At 41.9% G+C, this 21,438-nt stretch overlaps 1 protein-coding gene across 4 annotated transcripts in view; it reads right to left on the bottom strand.

The window, feature by feature from the left end:
* The window catches only part of PPP1R12A (protein phosphatase 1 regulatory subunit 12A), an 875,274-nt gene that overhangs the window by 156,521 nt on the left and 697,315 nt on the right, over window positions 1-21,438 (bottom strand). For all 4 annotated transcript variants that reach the window (XM_053716754.1, XM_053716755.1, XM_053716757.1 and 1 more), the window contains one exon: window positions 15,699-15,764. In XM_053716754.1, the coding sequence (XP_053572729.1) occupies window positions 15,699-15,764 (66 nt within the window). The remainder of the gene's footprint in view (window positions 1-15,698; window positions 15,765-21,438) is intronic.

Here is a 21,438-nt window from a genome sequence, read left to right as displayed (position 1 = left end):
ATAAATTATTTTCTTTTCGGAATGATGGTGCACAGTACTCCATAACATATGGGCTATATTTTGCCACTAGAAGGTGGTCAAGAACTCATATCAGCGCATAGAATCCCTCCCACCACTCAGTTAAATGTATAGCCGAGTAGAGAATAAGAAACATTTAAGTAGGAAAGACAAAGCAGGGTCTGTAGAGGTGTCATTAGAACTGTCAAACAATTGAAACAGGCGGGGCCTGTAATGTATCATCAGGTACGCATCAATTTTGTTTTCAATCATAAAATGATGGTCCGCAGTCCTCCATAACATGTGGGGTTAATACACAAGCCGATGGTCTATATTACTGAAAGGGTGGGAAAAAAATTTCTGGCAGTTCTTAGTTAGCCAACACTGCGGCCTGAAGACTTTCCTGCCAAAAGCTGCTTGTGAAAAAGCAAAACATTAAAGCGACAAAATCTAGAAAAAAATATGCAGAGAAGATATATTGCAGTTTTGCAAATCAGCTCCAAAGATGCATTTTTTTTTAAAAAACCAACAAAAAAACAAACGCACACAATGTTGCAACTGCTCTAGAGAAGGGCTGTAATACGCTTAGGAGGCGACTTTCCTGTCTTTAAGTAAGCCTTATGACTCACTCTTTGAGCCTGTCACAGAGTAGAGAAAACAAACTAGAGGTTTGTCTAGATTATGTAATAGCAGCTACTTAGAGTTAGCAGGATCTGAACACAAAAAAGGGACAACCATTTTTTGATTAGTATTTTCCTTAGGAGGAAAATCATATTTAGATAAATTAAAGCCTTCTCCTAGTGAATAATTAGAAATGGAGAATCACAAGACAGTGTTAATAACTCACACTCTCCTTGATGAAGAGATTACGAATGGTAAGAGTACTTTTCAAGGTAAAAGTAGATACCAATGGAATGGATTGGTTCAAACAAAGAACGTTGAATTCAGAGAAAAATTGATTCAGATTCCAGGGTGTAGAAATAGGATTCACAAGTGGCCTAATTCTAATATCTGGACAAAAGTCTGAACCTCAATAAGTTTAGCCAACTTCCTATGAAAAAGAACAGAGAACGCTGAAATTTGACCTTTAAGGAATTAGTTGACAAACCCAGTCATCCTGCGAAAAGGTTAGTCTAGGAATCCATTCTGGAAGAACACCATTTAAAAAAGGCCTTCCAAATGCAGTGACAAAACCTTTGTGTTATAGGCTTAATCAAAGATTTAATAAACGAATCTGCAAATCCTCCAAGTCTCAAAATTGCTTGGAAGCATGTGATTTAGATGAGAGGTCATCAGATCTATGTCCCTTAAGTCCATTATGAACTCTGAGCGATCGGAAATGTCCTAATTTTTGTTTGTGAATTGCCAATAGGGAACAATAAGCACACTCTGCCTAAGCTATAGTTTTAGACACTTACTGCATTGGCCAGTGGACTGAGGATATCTCCCTTGATGAAACATGTAAAGCTACCGCCGAGATGTTGTTCAACTGGAGATGTATAAACTTTTCCTCCCTTAATCGGGGCCAGGGCTGAGAGGCCGAAGATCGCTTGAAGTTTCCGAATATTGATTGGTAACCTTGCCTCTAGAGGAATCAAAGCTCCTTGCACTTTTCAAAAACCCAAACCACCCCCAAGCCAGAGAGACTGGCGTCTATCTGCACAATAGGCTGAGACTGACGAAGGAAGGCTGTCTCAAGGGTCAAAGACGGACTCTGTGTCCTCAAGAAAAAGATTGACTGAAGGAAAAACCAAAGCAATCTGTATGCCAAATGTAAACAATTATTTGACCACTCAGCAATTAAAGGGATCTCAAGTGAAAATGGGGCAAAATAAACTGTGTCTGAAGCAGCTACCATAAGACTGACCGCAACCATGCACTGATCTACTGACAGAAGGTAGTTCATGGTAGGAAGAGAAACACCCTCTGAATCCTACATTGCAAAGTTCCGTCAGGAAACTAGATGCATAAGGATTGAGTCGGATATGACTCCTGTTAATGCTCCTTTTATAGTGGGATATAATGAGCCTTTGGGGTACATCAATACTCCAGCCATTATCTTGAATGAAGACAGAAACTGGAGAGTATGAGCAATAGCTATTAACAGGAAATAAGCTTGCACTAGTATGCAATTCAGATAAGGAGCAACTGAAATGTCCTGATTCTAAGCACTGGCAAGATTTCATCCAACAGTGGTAAACTGTCAAAGGTTTGCAGATATACAAACATCAGTAACTAAAAGTAATCTGTGCGAATCAGGATGTGCAGCTAAGAATCCTAGGTCTTTACTAGCCATCAACTAACCCTTTGGGTGAAGGGTAAAAACAATGAGGAATGTTCCCATTATACAAGTGGGAAGCCTGACCAACACGTTAAAAGATATCTAAACATCTGTAAAGCCCTATTGACAATGAACCGATTGGGGTAAAAACTCTTGATCCTAATGTTACACAGGTTCTCACTCTGATTAATTATTCCCCTATCCTCCAAATCTTTTAAAAAAGGCTGCCACCTCAGCAGGATCTTCGGCAACATGAGGAGGAAACTGCTTCAAAGAAAAATAAACTCTCTATCTCTTGAAGGACAAAGAGAATCAGTCCGGATATCCAAACTATTTTTCCTGATGGATCCAAAAATAAATAAATTTATACAAAGTTTCTTAAATCCATACATGACATAAGTATCAGCTGTAGTATGCAGGTATCTACTTAAGCATTTGCACATATTTATTATGTCATGCAACCTTATGGACTAGAGGTGCAGCACATATAGATCAACAGGTACACATTAGATGCTTGTTAATTCATGTCCAGAATAAGCAGAGACTGCGTATACTTAGAATGCTAAATGTCTGCATGATAAACGGATGTGCATACATTTAAATTACCCATACCATAAGTATAAAAGAGATACCAATAGACCTTATCTCTAAAGAATCTCCACTGTAAATGAAAATATTCATGATCAATGGTCAGTATATGCATGATAGAACCTATGTGCATAGATATAAATTACACATAACATAGGTATAAGAGAGATACAAATAGATCTGATCTCTAAAGGATCTTCACTGTTGTATTAAAACACAGATAAATCCTGCAGAACAACATTTGGAAATAAACTTGCAGAGTACAATGCATGAAAGGTATATCCCTAGAGGGATATATACTATAAAATTGTGTACACTAATAGCATAGGACATGTAACTTCTGCATTTCTACAGAGACATGAGTTCTGCCTATGTAAAAGTTATTTGTGCTGCTGAACATGCAATGACAGCTTTTAGCGATTTGTATATCCCAATAGTGTACTGAACTTGCATGATGTACATTACTGCAAATAATATTCCAAAGAGCATGACATGTACAAAAGTATATAAAATGCAGACTGACATAAAAAACAACTCTGTTTACATCCCCTGGCAATGGTGGGAGTACAATGCTTAATTGACTTATAAATATTAATAGCGCTGTTATAATAAATGGTAATATCTTATGTCATTATGTTCAGAACTATATAAAATTGCACTTATTATAGTAAATTTGGTGCACTGTAGATCACATAAGAATGTGCTGTGGTGTACAGCTGCCTAAAGGTCCTTGCAAAAAAACACCTGCATATAGGATGTTATCAAATCTGAACCTTTAGGTCATCAGCACAATAGAAATATCAGTGGGGACAGAGACATTTTGTTCCAGTTTTCACTTATAATAAAAGTATGCAGCAACACTGTATATAAGTATTAGTACAGACAATACCTAAAAGAGAGCCCTCCACACTAAATCTAATTATATATATCCCTTAAAGGGACAGTACACTGTAAAATTGTTTTTATATGAATGCATGTTTAATGACTTGTTATACCAGCTGCAGAGTATAAAATATATGAGAAATGGCATTTTCAGGTTTATTTGTGTATATGAAGTAGCTGGTTTTGTGCTTTTAAACCACTGCCTATTACAATGGGTTGAGCTTCAGGTAATATCATATCTCATTATGTTATCACTTTGTGTACACACACTTGCTTCCTTATCTTATATTTGTATGGAAAACTATAGCTCAATACATAGAGAAAACAATGGAAAATTATCATTTTATTACTTAACTATCCTGCTCCCCACTGTGAGTGTAATTTCTTCTGCTGGCTGTGTTTACTTAGGCTTGTCAATAGCATATACTCCAGTATCAAAACTTTCAGTATAGGTTGGGAAATCACAAGCTAAATCAGCTATTTCAAAGGCCAAAATTGGGGTAAAGGAGCGACGTGTAAACAATTTAATACACTCCAGCAGGTAAAATGGATCATTGGGAACAATTTAAATCGGAGAAAGTTTTTGGGTGAACTGTCCTTTTAAGTACCCTCTGGCAACTCCTGTATGGGTACCCATCCCTTCAAGGGGGGACAGGTAGTTACAGAAAATAAGTTTAGAATCTCGCCCAAACGGTTGTAGTAAAAATCCAGTTGCTGAGGCCCCAGATTGAGAGAGAAAGCCCTGGAACACTGTGTGGAGCTACCACCGGGAGAATAGCCGGTGTTCACATATAGTAAAAAACAGTTGACAATAATTATTTATTAAAAAATCAACCAAAACATTGGTCCCCAGCCTAACCTGAGCTGCCTCTATTAAACCGCATATTGCAATAAGAAAATGCTGGCCTTCTTAAAGAGCCATATAGGTAAATAATAAAAGTGCCCCCAAAAACACCCCCAGAGTTGCCAGAGGGCCATAAAGGGTCAGAAGCTCCCCTGACAATGTTCCCAATGATGATAGAACCTTTAGGGACCTGATAGGGAGAAAAATAGTGTCATGAGTAGAGCAGGTTAAAGTGAAGGTAAACTTTGGTGAATGAAACCCCGTTTTTAAAAAATACTATTAAAAACAGGGGCACTTTCATTCATCAAAGTTTACAAAGCAGCCGTTTTGTTAAAAAAATTACCTTTTTTCTTTTCACAGCTAGAGCAGCTTCCCCCACCTAGAGATCCTCTATTCACATGTCAGCAATGACTAATCCGGCTTCCTCCAATCACAGCATGGCCTCAGGCAATGACTACCCTGGGGGGGAAAGCTGTGAATGGAGGAAGCAAGATGTGGGGGAAGCTGCTCTAGCTGTTAAAAGAAAAAAAAAAAGGTAATTTTTTCAACAAAACGGCTGCTTTGTAAACTTTTATGAATGAAAGTGCCCCTGTTTTTAATAGTATTTTTAAAAACCGGGCTGTCATTCACCAAAGTATACCTTCACTTTAAGTCCCCTGGCTATGCTGTACCTTTGTCAGAGTATCTAAAAATAGCCTCTGAGCTGTGTGTGTGCTGTGTAAAGTCAATTACCTTATGCAGCACCCCTCTATTGGCTTACCAGGCAAGTCAATGTCAATGCAAAAATAGAAATCAAAGAGAGGCACCTCATGTGTGTATTAAACAGTCATATACAGGATGTGGGTGCACACATATATTAGGGTACTCACATTAGTTGAAAACACCCTAGTTGATGGATAGCCAGGTGTATCATGCTGTATAAATTAGGCATAATCGTTGGTACACACCAATATACCAGTCTGTTTCTATTAGCACAACTTTCAACAAATGTGAGTTCCCTAATATATGTGTGCACCCACATGCTGGATATAACAATCTGATACGCACATGAGGCGCCTCTCTTTTTGATTACTATTCTAGAATTGCACCACCGCGAGTGTGAGGAGCTGTGCAGGCTTTTTGCTCGATTACTTTGAAGATTTGTTTAAGTCACTTTTGGTTTGTTTAAAAAAACATAATTTATGCTTACCTGATAAATTTATTTCTCTTGTAGTGTATCCAGTCCACGGATCATCCATTACTTATGGGATATTCTCCTTCCCAACAGGAAGTTGCAAGAGGATCACCCACAGCAGAGCTGCTATATAGCTCCTCCCCTAACTGCCATATCCAGTCATTCGACCGAAACAAACAGAGAAAGGAGAAACCATAGGGTGCAGTGGTGACTGTAGTTTAATTAAATTTTAGACCTGCCTTAAAATGACAGGGCGGGCCGTGGACTGGATACACTACAAGAGAAATAAATTTATCAGGTAAGCATAAATTATGTTTTCTCTTGTTAAGTGTATCCAGTCCACGGATCATCCATTACTTATGGGATACCAATACCAAAGCTAAAGTACACGGATGATGGGAGGGACAAGGCAGGGATTAAGCGGAAGGAACCACTGCCTGAAGAACCTTTTGATTGAAGAAATAAACTAAGTATAAAACACCACTCTCCTCTTACGACCTCCATCTTTGTTGAGGGTTGCAAGAGAATGACTGGATATGGCAGTTAGGGGAGGAGCTATATAGCAGCTCTGCTGTGGGTGATCCTCTTGCAACTTCCTGTTGGGAAGGAGAATATCCCATAAGTAATGGATGATCCGTGGACTGGATACACTTAACAAGAGAAAAGACTTCCATTACTTTAGGACTTCACCATTGTGAAACATTCAAGAGACATTGTTATTGGTTTGCATATTTCACAATTATATTTAACTGTTTTATTACATGCATATATTTTTTTTGTCAATATTTTATTTTTATAAATTTTTGTATACAGGGCCCCCGTTAATTGTTTTTAGCTTATTTGAGATACAATGTCAATGCCTCAGTATCCAGCAGAGAGCCAATCCAGTGCAGGTATCGATTACAACAGAGGATTGCAGTAGAAAAATAAAATTTATGCTTACCTGATAAATTCAAAGACACTCCAAACAAAGCTACAAATACTTCCCCACTTCCCCTACCCTCTCAGTAGTGTAAAGGGACATTAAACCCAAATATTTTCTTTCATGGTTCAGATAGAGAATACAATTTTAAACAACTTTCTAATTTACTTCTATTATCTAATTTGTTTCATTCTCTTAGTATCATTTGTTGAAGTAACAGCGATGCACTACTGGTTTCTAACTGAACACATGGGTGAGCCAATGACAATCTGTTTATATATTCAGCCACCAATCAGCAGCTAGAACCTAGGTTCTCTGCTGCTCCTGAGCTTGCCTAGAAAAAAACATTTCAGCAAAGGATAACAAGAGAAAGAAGCAAATTAAATAATAGAAGTAAATTGGAAAGTTGTTTAAAATTGTATTCTCTATCTAAATCCTGAAAGACAATTTTGGAGTTTCATGTCCCTTTAAGCAGAGGATAAGGAAAAGAGAAGAGTGATAAAAGGGGTACAAAGGTGCAAACGACTGTCGCCACTACCCAATTTATCATTAGAGTAGAGTCTTGGACTCTCACTGCCAAGAAGGAAATTAATTTATACTGTAAAAGTACATTTTATTTTCCTTCTATTGGCAGTGAGTCCACGAGAACATTTATAACCTATGGGAAACCAATACCCAAGCTGTGGAGTTCACAAATGTTCAAGAGGGAAAATAGAGAAGGCAGACCTATACACTAGACACCACGGCTTGGAAAATTCTTCCAAGGCAAAAACATAAAATTTATAAAACTTTGGGAAAGTGTGCAATGAAGATCAAGTAGCCGCATTGCTAATCTGTTTAACTGAGGTCTCATTTTTAAAGGCCCAAGAAGTAGAAACCGCACAAGTAGAATGTGCTGTGATACGTGAAGGGGGCTCCTGACCTGCCTCCTCAACCAAAAGGAAAGAATAACAGCTGAGGCCGCCTGCCCCTTGCGCTTACCAGTGTACAGGATGAATAAGAAGGATGATTGACAAAACTCAGTAGTGTGAAGGTAGAACCTCAACACTCTGACCACATCCAAGTTAAAAAACAATCTCTACATGGAGGATGACAGATTGGGACAAAGCAAAGAAACCACAATCTACTGGGTGATGTTGCGAGTATTGACTGGATAGAAAGCCCAGTTGAGTCCTCAACACAGCGATATGGAGGATCACACACCAAAGGCAAAAGTTCTGACACACTGCGAGCAGAGAGAATAGCCAACAAAAACCACCTTCCAAGTGAGTAACTTAATATCAACAGCATGCAGAGTCTACTAAAGAACATTAAGAACTAAATTAAGGCTCCAAGGCAGAGCAACAGGTTTGAAAACATAATTTATGCTTACCTGATAAATTTATTTCTCTTGTAGTGTAGTCAGTCCACGGGTCATCCATTACTTATGGGATTATATCTCTTCCCCAACAGGAAGTTGCAAGAGGATCACCCAAGCAGAGCTGCTATATAGCTCCTCCCCTCACATGTCATATCCAGTCATTTGACCGAAACAAGACGAGAAAGGAGAAACCATAGGGTGCAGTGGTGACTGGAGTTTAACTAAAATTTAGATCTGCCTTAAAAGACAGGGCGGGCCGTGGACTGACTACACTACAAGAGAAATAAATTTATCAGGTAAGCATAAATTATGTTTTCTCTTGTTAAGTGTAGTCAGTCCACGGGTCATCCATTACTTATGGGATACCAATACCAAAGTTAAAGTACACGGATGAAGGGAGGGACAAGGCAGGAACTTTAAACGGAGGGAACCACTGCCTGAAGTACCTTTCTCCCAAAAATAGCCTCCGAAGAAGCAAAAGTGTCAAATTTGTAAAATTTTGAAAAAGTGTGAAGTGAAGACCAAGTTGCAGCCTTGCAAATCTGTTCAACAGAGGTCTCATTTTTAAAGGCCCAGGTGGAAGCCACAGCTCTAGTAGAATGAGCTGTAATTCTTTCAGGAGGCTGCTGTCCAGCAGTCTCATAGGCTAAACGTATTATGCTACGAAGCCAAAAGGAGAGAGAGGTAGCCGAAGCCTTTTGACCTCTCCTCTGTCCAGAGTAAACGACAGAGAAGAAGTTTGACGAAAATCTTTAGTTGCCTGCAAATAGAACTTCAGGGCACGGACTACGTCCAGATTATGTAAAAGTCGTTCCTTCTTTGAAGAAGGGTTAGGACACAATGATGGAACAACAATCTCTTGATTGATATTCCTGTTAGAAACTACCTTAGGTAAGAACCCAGGTTTAGTACGCAGAACTACCTTGTCTGAATGAAAAATCAGATAAGGAGAATCACAATGTAAGGCAGATAACTCAGAGACTCTTCGAGCCGAGGAAATAGCCATCAAAAACAGAACTTTCCAAGATAACAGCTTGATATCAATGGAATGAAGGGGTTCAAATGGAACGCCTTGCAGAACGTTAAGAACTAAGTTTAAGCTCCACGGCGGAGCAACAGTCTTAAACACAGGCTTAATCCTAGCCAAAGCCTGACAAAAAGCCTGAACGTCTGGAACTTCTGCCAGACGCTTGTGTAGAAGAATAGACAGAGCAGAAATCTGTCCCTTTAACGAACTAGCGGATAAGCCCTTTTCTAAACCCTCTTGTAGAAAAGACAATATCCTAGGAATCCTAACCTTACTCCATGAGTAACTCTTGGATTCGCACCAATATAAATATTTACGCCATATCTTATGGTAAATTCTTCTGGTAACAGGTTTCCTAGCCTGTATTAAGGTATCAATAACCGACTCCGAGAAGCCACGCTTTGATAGAATCAAGCGTTCAATCTCCATGCAGTCAGCCTCAGAGAAATTAGATTTGGATGGTTGAAAGGACCCTGAATTAGAAGGTCCTGCCTCAGAGGCAGAGACCATGGTGGACAGGACGACATGTCCACTAGGTCTGCATACCAGGTCCTGCGTGGCCACGCAGGCGCTATCAGAATCACTGATGCTCTCTCCTGTTTGATCTTGGCAATCAGTCGAGGAAGCATCGGAAATGGTGGAAACACATAAGCCATGTTGAAGACCCAAGGGGCTGTCAGAGCATCTATCAGCACCGCTCCCGGGTCCCTGGATCCGTAACAAGGAAGCTTGGCGTTCTGGCGAGACGCCATGAGATCCAGATCTGGTTTGCCCCAACGATGAATCAGTTGGGCGAAGACCTCCGGATGAAGTTCCCACTCCCCTGGATGAAAAGTCTGGCGACTTAGAAAATCCGCCTCCCAGTTCTCCACGCCTGGGATGTAGATCGCTGACAGGTGGCAAGAGTGAGACTCTGCCCAGCGAATTATCTTTGAGACTTCCAACATCGCTAGGGAACTCCTGGTTCCCCCTTGATGGTTGATGTAAGCCACAGTCGTGATGTTGTCCGACTGAAATCTGATGAACCTCATAGTTGCTAACTGAGGCCAAGCTAGAAGAGCCTTGAATATTGCTCTTAACTCCAGAATATTTATTGGGAGGAGTTTCTCCTCCTGAGTCCATGATCCCTGAGCCTTCAGGGAATTCCAGACTGCGCCCCAACCTAGAAGGCTGGCGTCTGTTGTTACAATCGTCCAATCTGGCCTGCGAAAGGTCATCCCCTTGGACAGGTGGGGCCGAGAAAGCCACCATAGAAGAGAATCTCTGGTCTCTTGATCCAGATTTAGTAGAGGGGACAAATCTGAGTAATCCCCATTCCACTGACTTAGCATGCACAATTGCAGCGGTCTGAGATGCAGGCGCGCAAATGGTACTATGTCCATTGCCGCTACCATTAAGCCGATTATTTCCATGCACTGAGCTACTGACGGGTGTGGAATGAAATGAAGGGCACGGCAAGCATTTAGAAGTTTTGATAACCTGGCCTCCGTCAGGTAAATTTTCATCTCTACAGAATCTATAAGAGTCCCTAGGAAGGGAACCCTTGTGAGTGGTAATAGAGAACTCTTTTCCACGTTCACCTTCCACCCATGCGACCTCAGAAATGCCAGAACTATCTCTGTATGAGACTTGGCAGTTTGAAAACTTGACGCTTGTATCAGAATGTCGTCTAGGTACGGAGCCACCACTATGCCTCGCGGTCTTAGTACCGCCAGAAGAGAGCCCAGAACCTTTGTAAAGATTCTTGGAGCCGTAGCTAACCCGAAGGGAAGGGAAGAGCTACAAACTGGTAATGCCTGTCTAGGAAGGCAAATCTTAGGTACCGATAATGATCCTTGTGAATCGGTATGTGAAGGTAGGCATCCTTTAAGTCCACTGTGGTCATGTACTGACCCTCTTGGATCATGGGTAGGATGGTTCGAATAGTTTCCATTTTGAATGATGGAACTCTTAGGAATTTGTTTAGGATTTTTAAGTCCAAGATTGGTCTGAAGGTTCCCTCTTTCTTGGGAACCACAAACAGATTTGAATAGAATCCTTGCCCGTGTTCCATCCGCGGAACTGGGTGGATCACCCCCATTAGTAAAAGGTCTTGTACACAGCGTAGAAACGCCTCTTTCTTTATTTGGTTTGCTGATAACCTTGAAAGATAAAATCTCCCTTGTGGAGGAGAAGCTTTGAAGTCCAGAAGATATCCCTGAGATATGATCTCCAATGCCCAGGGATCCTGGACATCTCTTGCCCAAGCCTGGGCGAAGAGAGAAAGTCTGCCCCCCACTAGATCCGTTTCCGGATAGGGGGCCCTCTCTTCATGCTGTCTTAGGGGCAGCAGCAGGTTTTTTGGCCTGCTTGCCCTTGTTCCAGGACTGGTTAGTTTTCCAGCCCTGTCTGTAACGAGCAACAGCTCCTTCCTTGTTTGGAGCGGAGGAAGTTGATGCCGCTCCTGCCTTGAGGTTACGAAAGGCACGAAAATTAGACTGTTTGGCCTTTGATTTGGCCCTGTCCTGAGGCAGAGCATGGCCCTTACCTCCCGTAATGTCAGCGATAATTTCTTTGAAGCCGGGCCCGAATAAGGTCTGCCCTTTGAAAGGAATATTAAGCAATTTAGATTTAGAAGTCACGTCAGCTGACCAGGATTTAAGCCATAGCGCTCTGCGCGCTTGGATGGCGAATCCGGAGTTCTTAGCCGTAAGTTTGGTTAAATGTACGACGGCATCAGAAACAAATGCGTTAGCTAGCTTAAGTGCTTTAAGCTTGTTCATAATTTCATCCAATGGAGCTGTGCGAATGGCCTCTTCCAGAGACTCAAACCAGAATGCCGCCGCAGCAGTGACAGGCGCAATGCATGCAAGGGGCTGTAAGATAAAACCTTGTTGAACAAACATTTTCTTAAGGTAACCAAATTTTTTATCCATTGGATCTGAAAAGGCACAACTATCCTCCACCGGGATAGTGGTACGCTTAGCTAAAGTAGAAACTGCTCCCTCCACCTTAGGGACCGTCTGCCATAAGTCTCGTGTGGTGGCGTCTATTGGAAACATTTTTCTAAATATAGGAAGAGGGGAAAAGGGCACACCGGGTCTATCCCACTCCTTGCTAATAATCTCTGTAAGCCTTTTAGGTATAGGAAACACGTCAGTACACACCGGTACCGCATAGTATCTATCCAACCTACATAATTTTTCTGGAATTGCAACCGTGTTACAATCATTCAGAGCCGCTAATACCTCCCCTAGCAATATGCGGAGGTTCTCAAGCTTAAATCCAGTCTCCCTGGATCAGATCCGTCACCCATAGAATGAAGCTCTCCGTCTTCATGTTCTGCAAATTGTGACGCAGTATCAGACATGGCTCTCACATCATCAGCGCGCTCTGTCCTTAACCCAGAGCTATCACGCTTGCCTCTTAATTCTGGCAATTTAGATAATACTTCTGACATAACAGTAGCCATGTCTTGCAAAGTGATTTGTAAGGGCCTCCCTGATGTACTTGGCGCCACAAAATCACGCACCTCCTGAGCGGGAGGCGAGGGTACTGACACGTGAGGAGAGTTAGTCGGCATAACTTCCCCCTCGTTGTCTGGTGATAATTTCTTTACATGTAAAGACTGACTTTTATTTAAAGTTATATCAATGCATTTAGTACACAAATTTCTATGGGGCTCCACATTGGCCTTCATACATAGTGAACAAACAGATTCTTCTGTGTCAGACATGTTTAAACAGACTAGCAATGAGACTAGCAAGCTTGGAAAATACTTTTCAAATAAATTTACAAGCAATATAAAAAACGCTACTGTGCCTTTAAGAAGCACAAAAAGCTGTCACAGTTGAAATAACAATGAACCAAATTAGTTATAGCAACCAAATTTTCACAGTAAATGTATTAAGTTAGCAAAGGATTGTAACCACCAGCAAATGGATGATTAACCCCTTAATACCCAAAAACGGATAACAATTTAATAATTAACGTTTTTATCACAGTCAAACACACTGTCACAGGTCTGCTGTGACTGATTACCTCCCTCAAAATGAATTTTGAAGACCCCTGAGCTCTCTAGAGACGTCCTGGATCATGGAGGATGAAGTAGGAAGATTGTGACTGAAATTTTACTGCGCAAAAAAGCGCTAAAATAGGCCCCTCCCACTCATATTACAACAGTGGGGAAGCTCAGTTAACTGTTTCTATGCAGAAACAAAAGTTAGCCATGTGGTAAAATTCATGCCCCAATAAGTTTTATCACCAAGTACCTCACAAAAAACGATTAACATGCCAGTAAACGTTTTGAACATACATTTGAAAAGTTATGAAGTGTTATTAATAAGCCTGCTACCAGTCGCTGTTACTGCAGTTAAGGCTCATACATTACTTCAGTATTAACAGTATTTTCTGAGTCAAATTCCATTCCCTAGAAAAATACTTCAGTGTACACACACTCATCAGCCTAATACCAGTCGCTACCACTGCATTTAAGGCTGAACTTACATTACATTGGTATCAGCAGTATTTTCTCAGTCAATTCCATTGCTTAGAAAAATAATTTACTGCACATACCTCGTTTGCAGGGGGGCCCTGCATGCTATTCCCCTTTTCTGAAGATACCTCACTCCTCAGAATGTGCGAGAACAGCCAGTGGATCTTAGTTACGTCTGCTAAGATCATAGAAAACGCAGGCAGATTCTTCTAATGCTGCCTGAGAAACAAACAGCACACTCCGGTGCCATTTAAAATAACAAACTTTTGATTGAAGAAATAAACTAAGTTTAAAAACACCACAGACCTCTCACAACGACCTATCTTTAGTTAGGTTGCAAGAGAATGACTGGATATGACATGTGAGGGGAGGAGCTATATAGCTATATAGCTCTGCTTGGGTGATCCTCTTGCAACTTCCTGTTGGGGAAGAGATATAATCCCATAAGTAATGGATGACCCGTGGACTGACTACACTTAACAAGAGAAACACAGGTCTTATTCTGGCTAGAGCCTGAACAAACTGTTGAACATTTGGCAAAGTAGTTTGTGAAACAGAACTGAGAGGGCAAATACCTGACCTTTAATAGAACTCGCCAATAGGCCTTTCTCCAGACCCTCCTGAGAAACTGTAAAATATGTAGTCTCTTCACTCTACAAAAAAAACAAAAAAACATGCTGGTCACACCAGTAAAAGATAAGTCTTCCAGACCTTATAGTAGAGGCGTCTGGTGACAGGCTTACGAACCTGGATAAGAGTATCAATGATTTTATCAGAGAAGACTCTCTTAGCCAATCTCCAGGCAGTCAGCCTCAGGAGTATCTAGATTTTGGTAAAAAACCACCAAGGAGGAGCATACAACATAGTCACTAGGTCTGCATACCAAGTCCTGCGTGGCCAAGTAGATGCTATCAGAATAGTTGGTATTCCCTTCTGTTTGATCCGAGGGACCACTCGGGGCAGAAAAACAATAAGAGGAAACAGATACACTAGGTTGAAATTCCACAGGACCGCTAGGCTGTCCACTATTTCCGCCTGAGGATCCCTGAATCTCGCTCTGTATCTTGGGAGCTTGGCATTAAAGTGGGAAGCTATCGGATCTATCTCGGGAGCACCCCATCTGTGAGTGATCTCCAGAAACACCTCCAGATTTAGGGCCCACTCCCCTGAGTGTAGAGTCCGTCTGCTCAGGAAATCCGTTTCCCAATTCTCCACACCTAGGATGTGGGTAGCTAAAATTTGACATTGATTTCTCCCTGCTTACAGCAGGATTCGAGACACCTCCTACATCGCCACAGAGCTTCGTGTGCCACCCTGACGCTTGATGAAGGCCACGATAGTGATGTAGTCCGATTGGAATCTGTTATAGCTGACGGAACCCATTTGGCCCACGCAAGAAGCGCATTGTATATAGCTCTCAATTCAAGGTCATTGATCGGAAGGGACACTTCCTCCTGACACCAAGTTCCTTGGGCTCTCAGGGAACCCCAAACCACACCCCAGCTGGACAGACTTGCGTCTGTAGTGATAATCACCCAAGAAACACGTCCCTAGGAGAACTGGAGTTGGAGACTGCCACCAAGTGAGACTCCCTCTCGCCTGGGCGTCCAGGCAGATGACCTGCAACAGATCTGAATGATCTGCATTCCATTATCTAAACATAGACAACTGTAGTGGTCTCAGATGAAAGTAAGCAAACGGTATAGAATCAAAAGGATCAAACGGTATAGAATCGAAAGGCGCAACCATGAGACCTGTAACAGGCAACATGATGTCTGAAGCTTCTCTCTGCGCTGATCCGTGAGGTAGATGTGCATACTGACAGTCTATGATCGTTTCCAGAAAGTTTAACCTCAAAGCCGGGATGAGGGAGCTCTTTTCCAGATGGACCGGAGCATAATAACAACCATCTCCTACGAGGTCAAGAACAAAACAGAGAGAGATGGGAGGAATTTTAAGCTCTGATATGGGTTCACCTCCTAGTAGCGCAAAATATATCCCATACATTATAGAGTACTGTGGACCATCATTTTACAAAATAAAGCAAGCAATTACAGATTTAACTTTTGCAGCCAATGTATTCCCAAAACGTCTACAATACAGCTGAACATCATGCTTAATTGTTAACACTTCAAGTAAGAAAACTTGCCTGAGTCTCTCTCCTGTTTGTTCCTTCCTCTGTATCAGAATTATGGTCTTGATCATTTTCGTCACTCTGCAGAAAAAAGCACAGTATACTTAAAAGTTAGTGACAAAGTTTGTAACAAGAAGAGGAAATAATTAAAATGATTACAAATTAAAGCAAAATAGCTTATAGTAGTAAATGTAAAATTACTCATTCAACAGTAAAACAAAGTGAACCTGTATGCTAGTATTTATAATTATGCTTTAGACATCCCCTACAAATCTGAAAACTCAAAAAGAAAATTTATGTTTACCAGATAAATGTATTTATTTCCAGATATGGTGAGTCCACGGCGTCATCAATTACTGTTGGGAATATCTCTTCTGGCCAGGAGGAGGCAGCAAAGAGCACCACAGTCAAGCTGTTAAGTATCACTCCCCTTCCCACAAACCCCAGTCATTTGACCGAAGATAAATGGAGAAAAGGGAGTAACCCAAAGGTGTAGAGGTGGCTGAGGTTAGCCAAAAAACAGTCTTAAAATTAAGGGTGGGGTTGTGGACTCGCCATATTCGGAAATAAATTTATCAGGTAAACATAAATTTTTTTTTTTTTTCAATGGCATCCTCAATTGCTGTTGGGAACCAATACCCAAGCTAGAGTACACAGAGGACTAGGGAGGGACAAGACAGATAGACCTAAACAGAAGGCACCAACACTTGTAGAACCTTTCTCCCAAAAGAAGCCTCAGCCGATGCAAAAGTATTGAATTTGTAAAATTTAGAAAAAGTATGCAAAGACCACCAAGTTGCCCCCTTGCAACTCTGTTCCACAGAAGCTTCATTCCTAAAAGCCTAGGAAGAAGAGACAGCCCTAGTGGAATGAGCTGTAATTTTCTCAGGAGGCTCATAAGCCAAACAAATTATACTTCTCAACCAAAAAGAAAGAAGTAGCAGTAGCTTTCTGACCTTTACGTTTCCCAGAAAAACAAACAGGGCAGAAGACTGGCAAAACTCCTAAGTCGCCTGTAGGTAGAATTTAAGAGCACGCACAACATCCAGGTTGTGCAACTAACTGTCCTGAGAAGGAGGATTAGGACAGAGAAGGAACAAAAATTCCCCGATTAATATTTCTATTCGAAACAACCTTAGGAAGAAAACCAAACTTGAAGAACCGCCTTACCATCATGAAAGAAAAGGTAAGGCGACTCACACTGCAAAGCCGCAAGTTCAGAGACTCTCCCGAGAAGAAGAAATAGAAATAAGAAACAAAACCTACCAAGATAGCAACTTAATATCTATGGAATGCATCGGCTCAAACGGAGCCTGCTGCAAAACTCTAAGAACAAGGTTAAGGCTCCAAGGAGGAGCAACTGACTTAAACACAGGCCTAATTCTGAGCAAGGCCTGACAAAAAGATTGCACATCTGGTACATTCACCAGACACTTATGTAGCAAAACATATAAGGCAGAAATCTGACCCTTCAGGGTACTGACCGACAAACCTTAATCCAAACCATCCTGGAGAAAAGACAAAATCCTAGGTATCCTGACCCTACTCCAAGAGTAGCCCTTGGACTCACACCAATAAAGATATTTACGCCAAATCTTATGGCAAATCTCCCTAGTAACAGGCTTGCAGGCCTGAATCATGGTCTCAAAGACAGACTCAGAAAACTCACGCTTAGACAGGATTAAGCATTTAATCTCCAAGTAGTCCGCTTCAGAGAAACGAGATTTGGATGAAGAAAAGGATCCTGAAGCAGAAGGTCCTTCCTCAGATGTAGTCTCCATGGAGGCATAGATGACATTTCCACTAGATCTCCATACCACATCCTGTGAGGCCACACAGGGGCCATTAGAATAACCAACGCTCTCTCCTGCTTTATACGAGCAATGATTCGTGGAAGAAAAGCTAACAGAAGAAACAGGTATGCCAGCCTGAAGTCCCAAGGGACCACCAGAGCTTCCATCAGAGCGGCTTAAGGATCCCTTGACCTCGAACCGTAACTCGGGAGCTTGGCATTCTGACAAGATGCCATCAGATCCAGCATCCCCCATCTGAGAATCAAGCTGGAATACACCTCCAGATGGCACTCCCACTCCCCAGAATAAAAGGTCTGCCTGCTCAGAAAATCCACTTCCCAGTTGTCCACTCATGGAATGTGGATGGCAGACAGACAACAATTGTGAGCTTCCACTCACTGAATAATCCAAGACACCTCCTTAATGGCTAAGGAACTCAGAGTTCCTCCCTGGTGGTTGATGTAAGCCACTGAAGTTATGTTGTCCCACTGGAACCTGATAAACTGGGCTAAGGACAACTGAGGCCAAGCCATCAGAGCATGGAAAATGGCTCTCAACTCCAAGATGGGTAGAGTAGACTCCTCCCAAGACCAGAGTCCCTGCACCTTTAACGAATCCCAGACTGCTCCCCAGCCCAGCAGGCTGGCGTCCGTGGTCACAATAACCCAGGAAGTTCTCTGAAAGCATGTTCCTTGAGAGAGATGTTCCCGAGAAAGTCACCACAGGCGAGAGTCTTTTGTCGACTGATCTAGATCTATCCTATGAGACAGATCCACATAGTCCCCGTTCCATTGCCTGAGCATGCACAGTTGCAGAGCTCTCAAATGAAATCGAGCAAAGGGAATGATGTCCATGGAAGAAACCATCCGATCAATTACCTCCATACATTGAGCCACTGATGGCCAAACAGTAGACTGCAGAGAGACAGGAGGAAAGAATTTGGGCTTTTCTGACCTCCGTCAGAAATATTTTAATCGACAAGCAATCTATTATGGTCCATAAGAAGACAACCCATGTAGCTTGAACAAGGGAACTCTTTCCCAGATTCACTTTCCATCCATGGGAACGTAGAAAAGACAACAAGATCTCTGTATGAAATGTAGCTTGTTGAAAAGATGGTGCCTTAACCAGAATGTCATCCAGATAAGGCACCACTGCAATACTCCGAGACCGGACCACTGCCAAGAGAGCCCCCAGAACCTTTGAGAAAATTCTTGAAGCTGTGGCAAGGCCAAACAGAAGAGCTACAAACTGGAAGTGCTTGTCCAGAAAGGCAAATCTCAGGAATTTTATGATGATCCCTGTGAATGGGAATATGAAGGTACGCATCCTTCAGGTCTATGGTTGTCATGAACGGACAATCTTGAACCAAGGGAAGAATAGAACGAATAGTTTCCATCTTGAAGGACGGTACTCTGAGAAACTTGTTTAGACACTTCAGGTCTAGAATAGGTCGGAAAGTTCTCTTTTTTGGGAACCACGAACAGATTGGAATAGAACCCCAGACACTGTTCTTGTACTGGGACTGGAACTATTACTCCCAGGGAAGAAAGATGCTGTATACATTTCAAGAACGCCTCTCTTTTTATCTTGTCTGCAGATAACCTTGAGAGGAGGAATCTGCCCCTGAGAGGAAAAGTCTTGAATTCCAATTTGTAGCCCACTATGTCCACAGCCCAAAGGTCTGGGACATCTCGTATCCATGCTTGAGAGAACCGAGAGTCTGCCCCGACCTGATCTGAGGGTAAACCCTTCATGCCGATTTAGATTCAGCCACGGGTTTCTTAGATTGCTTCCCCTTATTCCAAGACTGACTGGGCTTCCAGGACGACTTGGACTGTTCCTGCTTGGAAGAAGGGAAAGACTTTCCACTGAAGTTACGAAAGGAACGAAAATTAGGCTGACGTCCTTTCGATCTATTTCTCTTATCTTGAGGGTGAAAAGACCCTTTCCCACCTGTGATAGAGATAATCTCTGTCAATCCTGGTCCAAACAAGGTCTTACCCTTGTAAGGAATTGTCAGAAGTTTAGATTTAGATGAAACGTCTGCTGACCAAGATTTTAACCACAAAGCTCTGCGCACCAGTATAGCGAACCCAGAAATTTCGGCTCCCAACTTAATAACCTGCAATGAAGCTTCAGTAATAAAGGAATTGGGTAATTTAAGAGCCTTAATCCTGTCCTGGATCTCATCAAAGAGGCCGTACTTGTCACAGTAGCAATACACACTGCCGGTTGCCATTGGAGACCTTGATGAACATACATTTTCTTTAAATAAGCCTCCAGCTTTTTATCCATTGGATCCTTAAAGGTACAGCTATCCTCAATAGGAATAGTAGTTCTCTTGGCTAGGGTAGAAATAGCCCCTTCCACTTTGGGCAACACTTGCTACAAATACTAAAATGAGTCAGCCACAGGAAACATCTTTTTAAAGACAGGAGACAGGGGAAAAGGAATCCCAGGTCTCTCCCATTCCTGTGCAATAATTTCCGTAGCACGGTCTGGTACAGGAAATACTTCCATAGATGAAGGAACATCAAAGTATTTATTGAGTTTACTCGGTTTCTTAGGGTTGACGACAGAGGTATTGGAGTAGTCCAGAGTGACCAAAACCTCCTTTAGCAGGACACAGAGGTGTTCAAGCTTAAATCTGAAGGATACAACTTCAACATCAGATGAAGGAATTACACTGTCTGAATCTGAGATTCTACCCTCAGAGGCTACCGACGTATCTTCCTCATCTGACTTATGAGAAAGAGCAATCTGTGTAGCCAACACTGGAGCAGACCCCTTACTATCCAAGTCTTTAACTTTCCACTTGCGTTTTCCCTGAAGCATGGGAATGGCAGCTAAACCCTCAAATACCTTGCTTGCAAAAAAACTCCTCCTGGATATTGAGAGGAACCACAGGGCACTGCATGTGACACCATTGAAGCTTGGGGCTGTTGAGGAGAAAGCTGTGGCAAAGCATAAACAACATCATCCTAAGAGACATTTGGCTCAGACACAAAAAGCTTATCTTTAATTTTTTTAAGTTAACTCTATGCAAGAAGAACAAAATTGCATAGGAGGCAACACTTGACTTTCTAAGCAAAGGCTACATAAATCCACAACATTAGGATCCTGATTCATCCTTTATGAAAAACAGAACCAAATAAGATTTTTTTTTTTTTTTTTTTTTAAATTTAATTGCGGTGATGATAATGCATTTAAAACCACTACAAGGAAAACCGTTTGCTTAAGACAAAATAATATAATTAAATTTAAATAGAAAACTCTGCCTAGCAAGCACCTCCACACATCAGTCTATGACTGCAGTGCTTACCTGCCCCGTCGAAGTGAGACGGACTACCAGTACGCTTGCCGGGCTTCTAAACCACACTTCTCAGCCTTGAAGTGCAACTGCTTCTTAGCGTCTGCACGAACTATCCGGAAACAGCTAGAGATCATGTGACCGGCTTCCAAGTTGCGCCACTAGATGCAAAAGGCGTGCTCCCAGCCGGAAGAGAAGGGCCCAAAATGACACAGTTTCCTGTAGCAAACAGCTACAGAAACGGAAGAAAAAAAAACAACCCCACATAAAGTGATAACTAAGTTTCTAAATGGAACTAAATAAGTGTCTAATGGCAGCCAAAATAAACCCTTAGCATACCAAGCTAAGTTGTTCAAAGAGTTTAACCCCTTGTCTCTCACATAAAAATGTGGCTCCTACTGCTCAATTAACACTTCTCACAGGGTTCTAGCCCCACAAAGCTTGCAGTCAGGGATTTCTACCCCCTCAGTGCCAGTCTCTTCCCAGAAGACAACCAAAAGGCACTTACCTGCATCTTGCTGTCCAGCAGGACGATAGCCTACTCAGTATGAGAGGATGCCACTCCTCACAGAGACTTGTAGAAAGGAGAACAGAGTAAACCAACTCTGGCTTTCTATACAAGGGCAGCAACAATATTAGGAAAACACAG

This window comes from Bombina bombina, chromosome 6 (assembly GCF_027579735.1).
Source record: "Bombina bombina isolate aBomBom1 chromosome 6, aBomBom1.pri, whole genome shotgun sequence".
Classification (NCBI taxonomy): Eukaryota; Metazoa; Chordata; class Amphibia; order Anura; family Bombinatoridae; genus Bombina; species Bombina bombina.
This window is presented reverse-complemented; position numbering and strand designations above follow the sequence as displayed.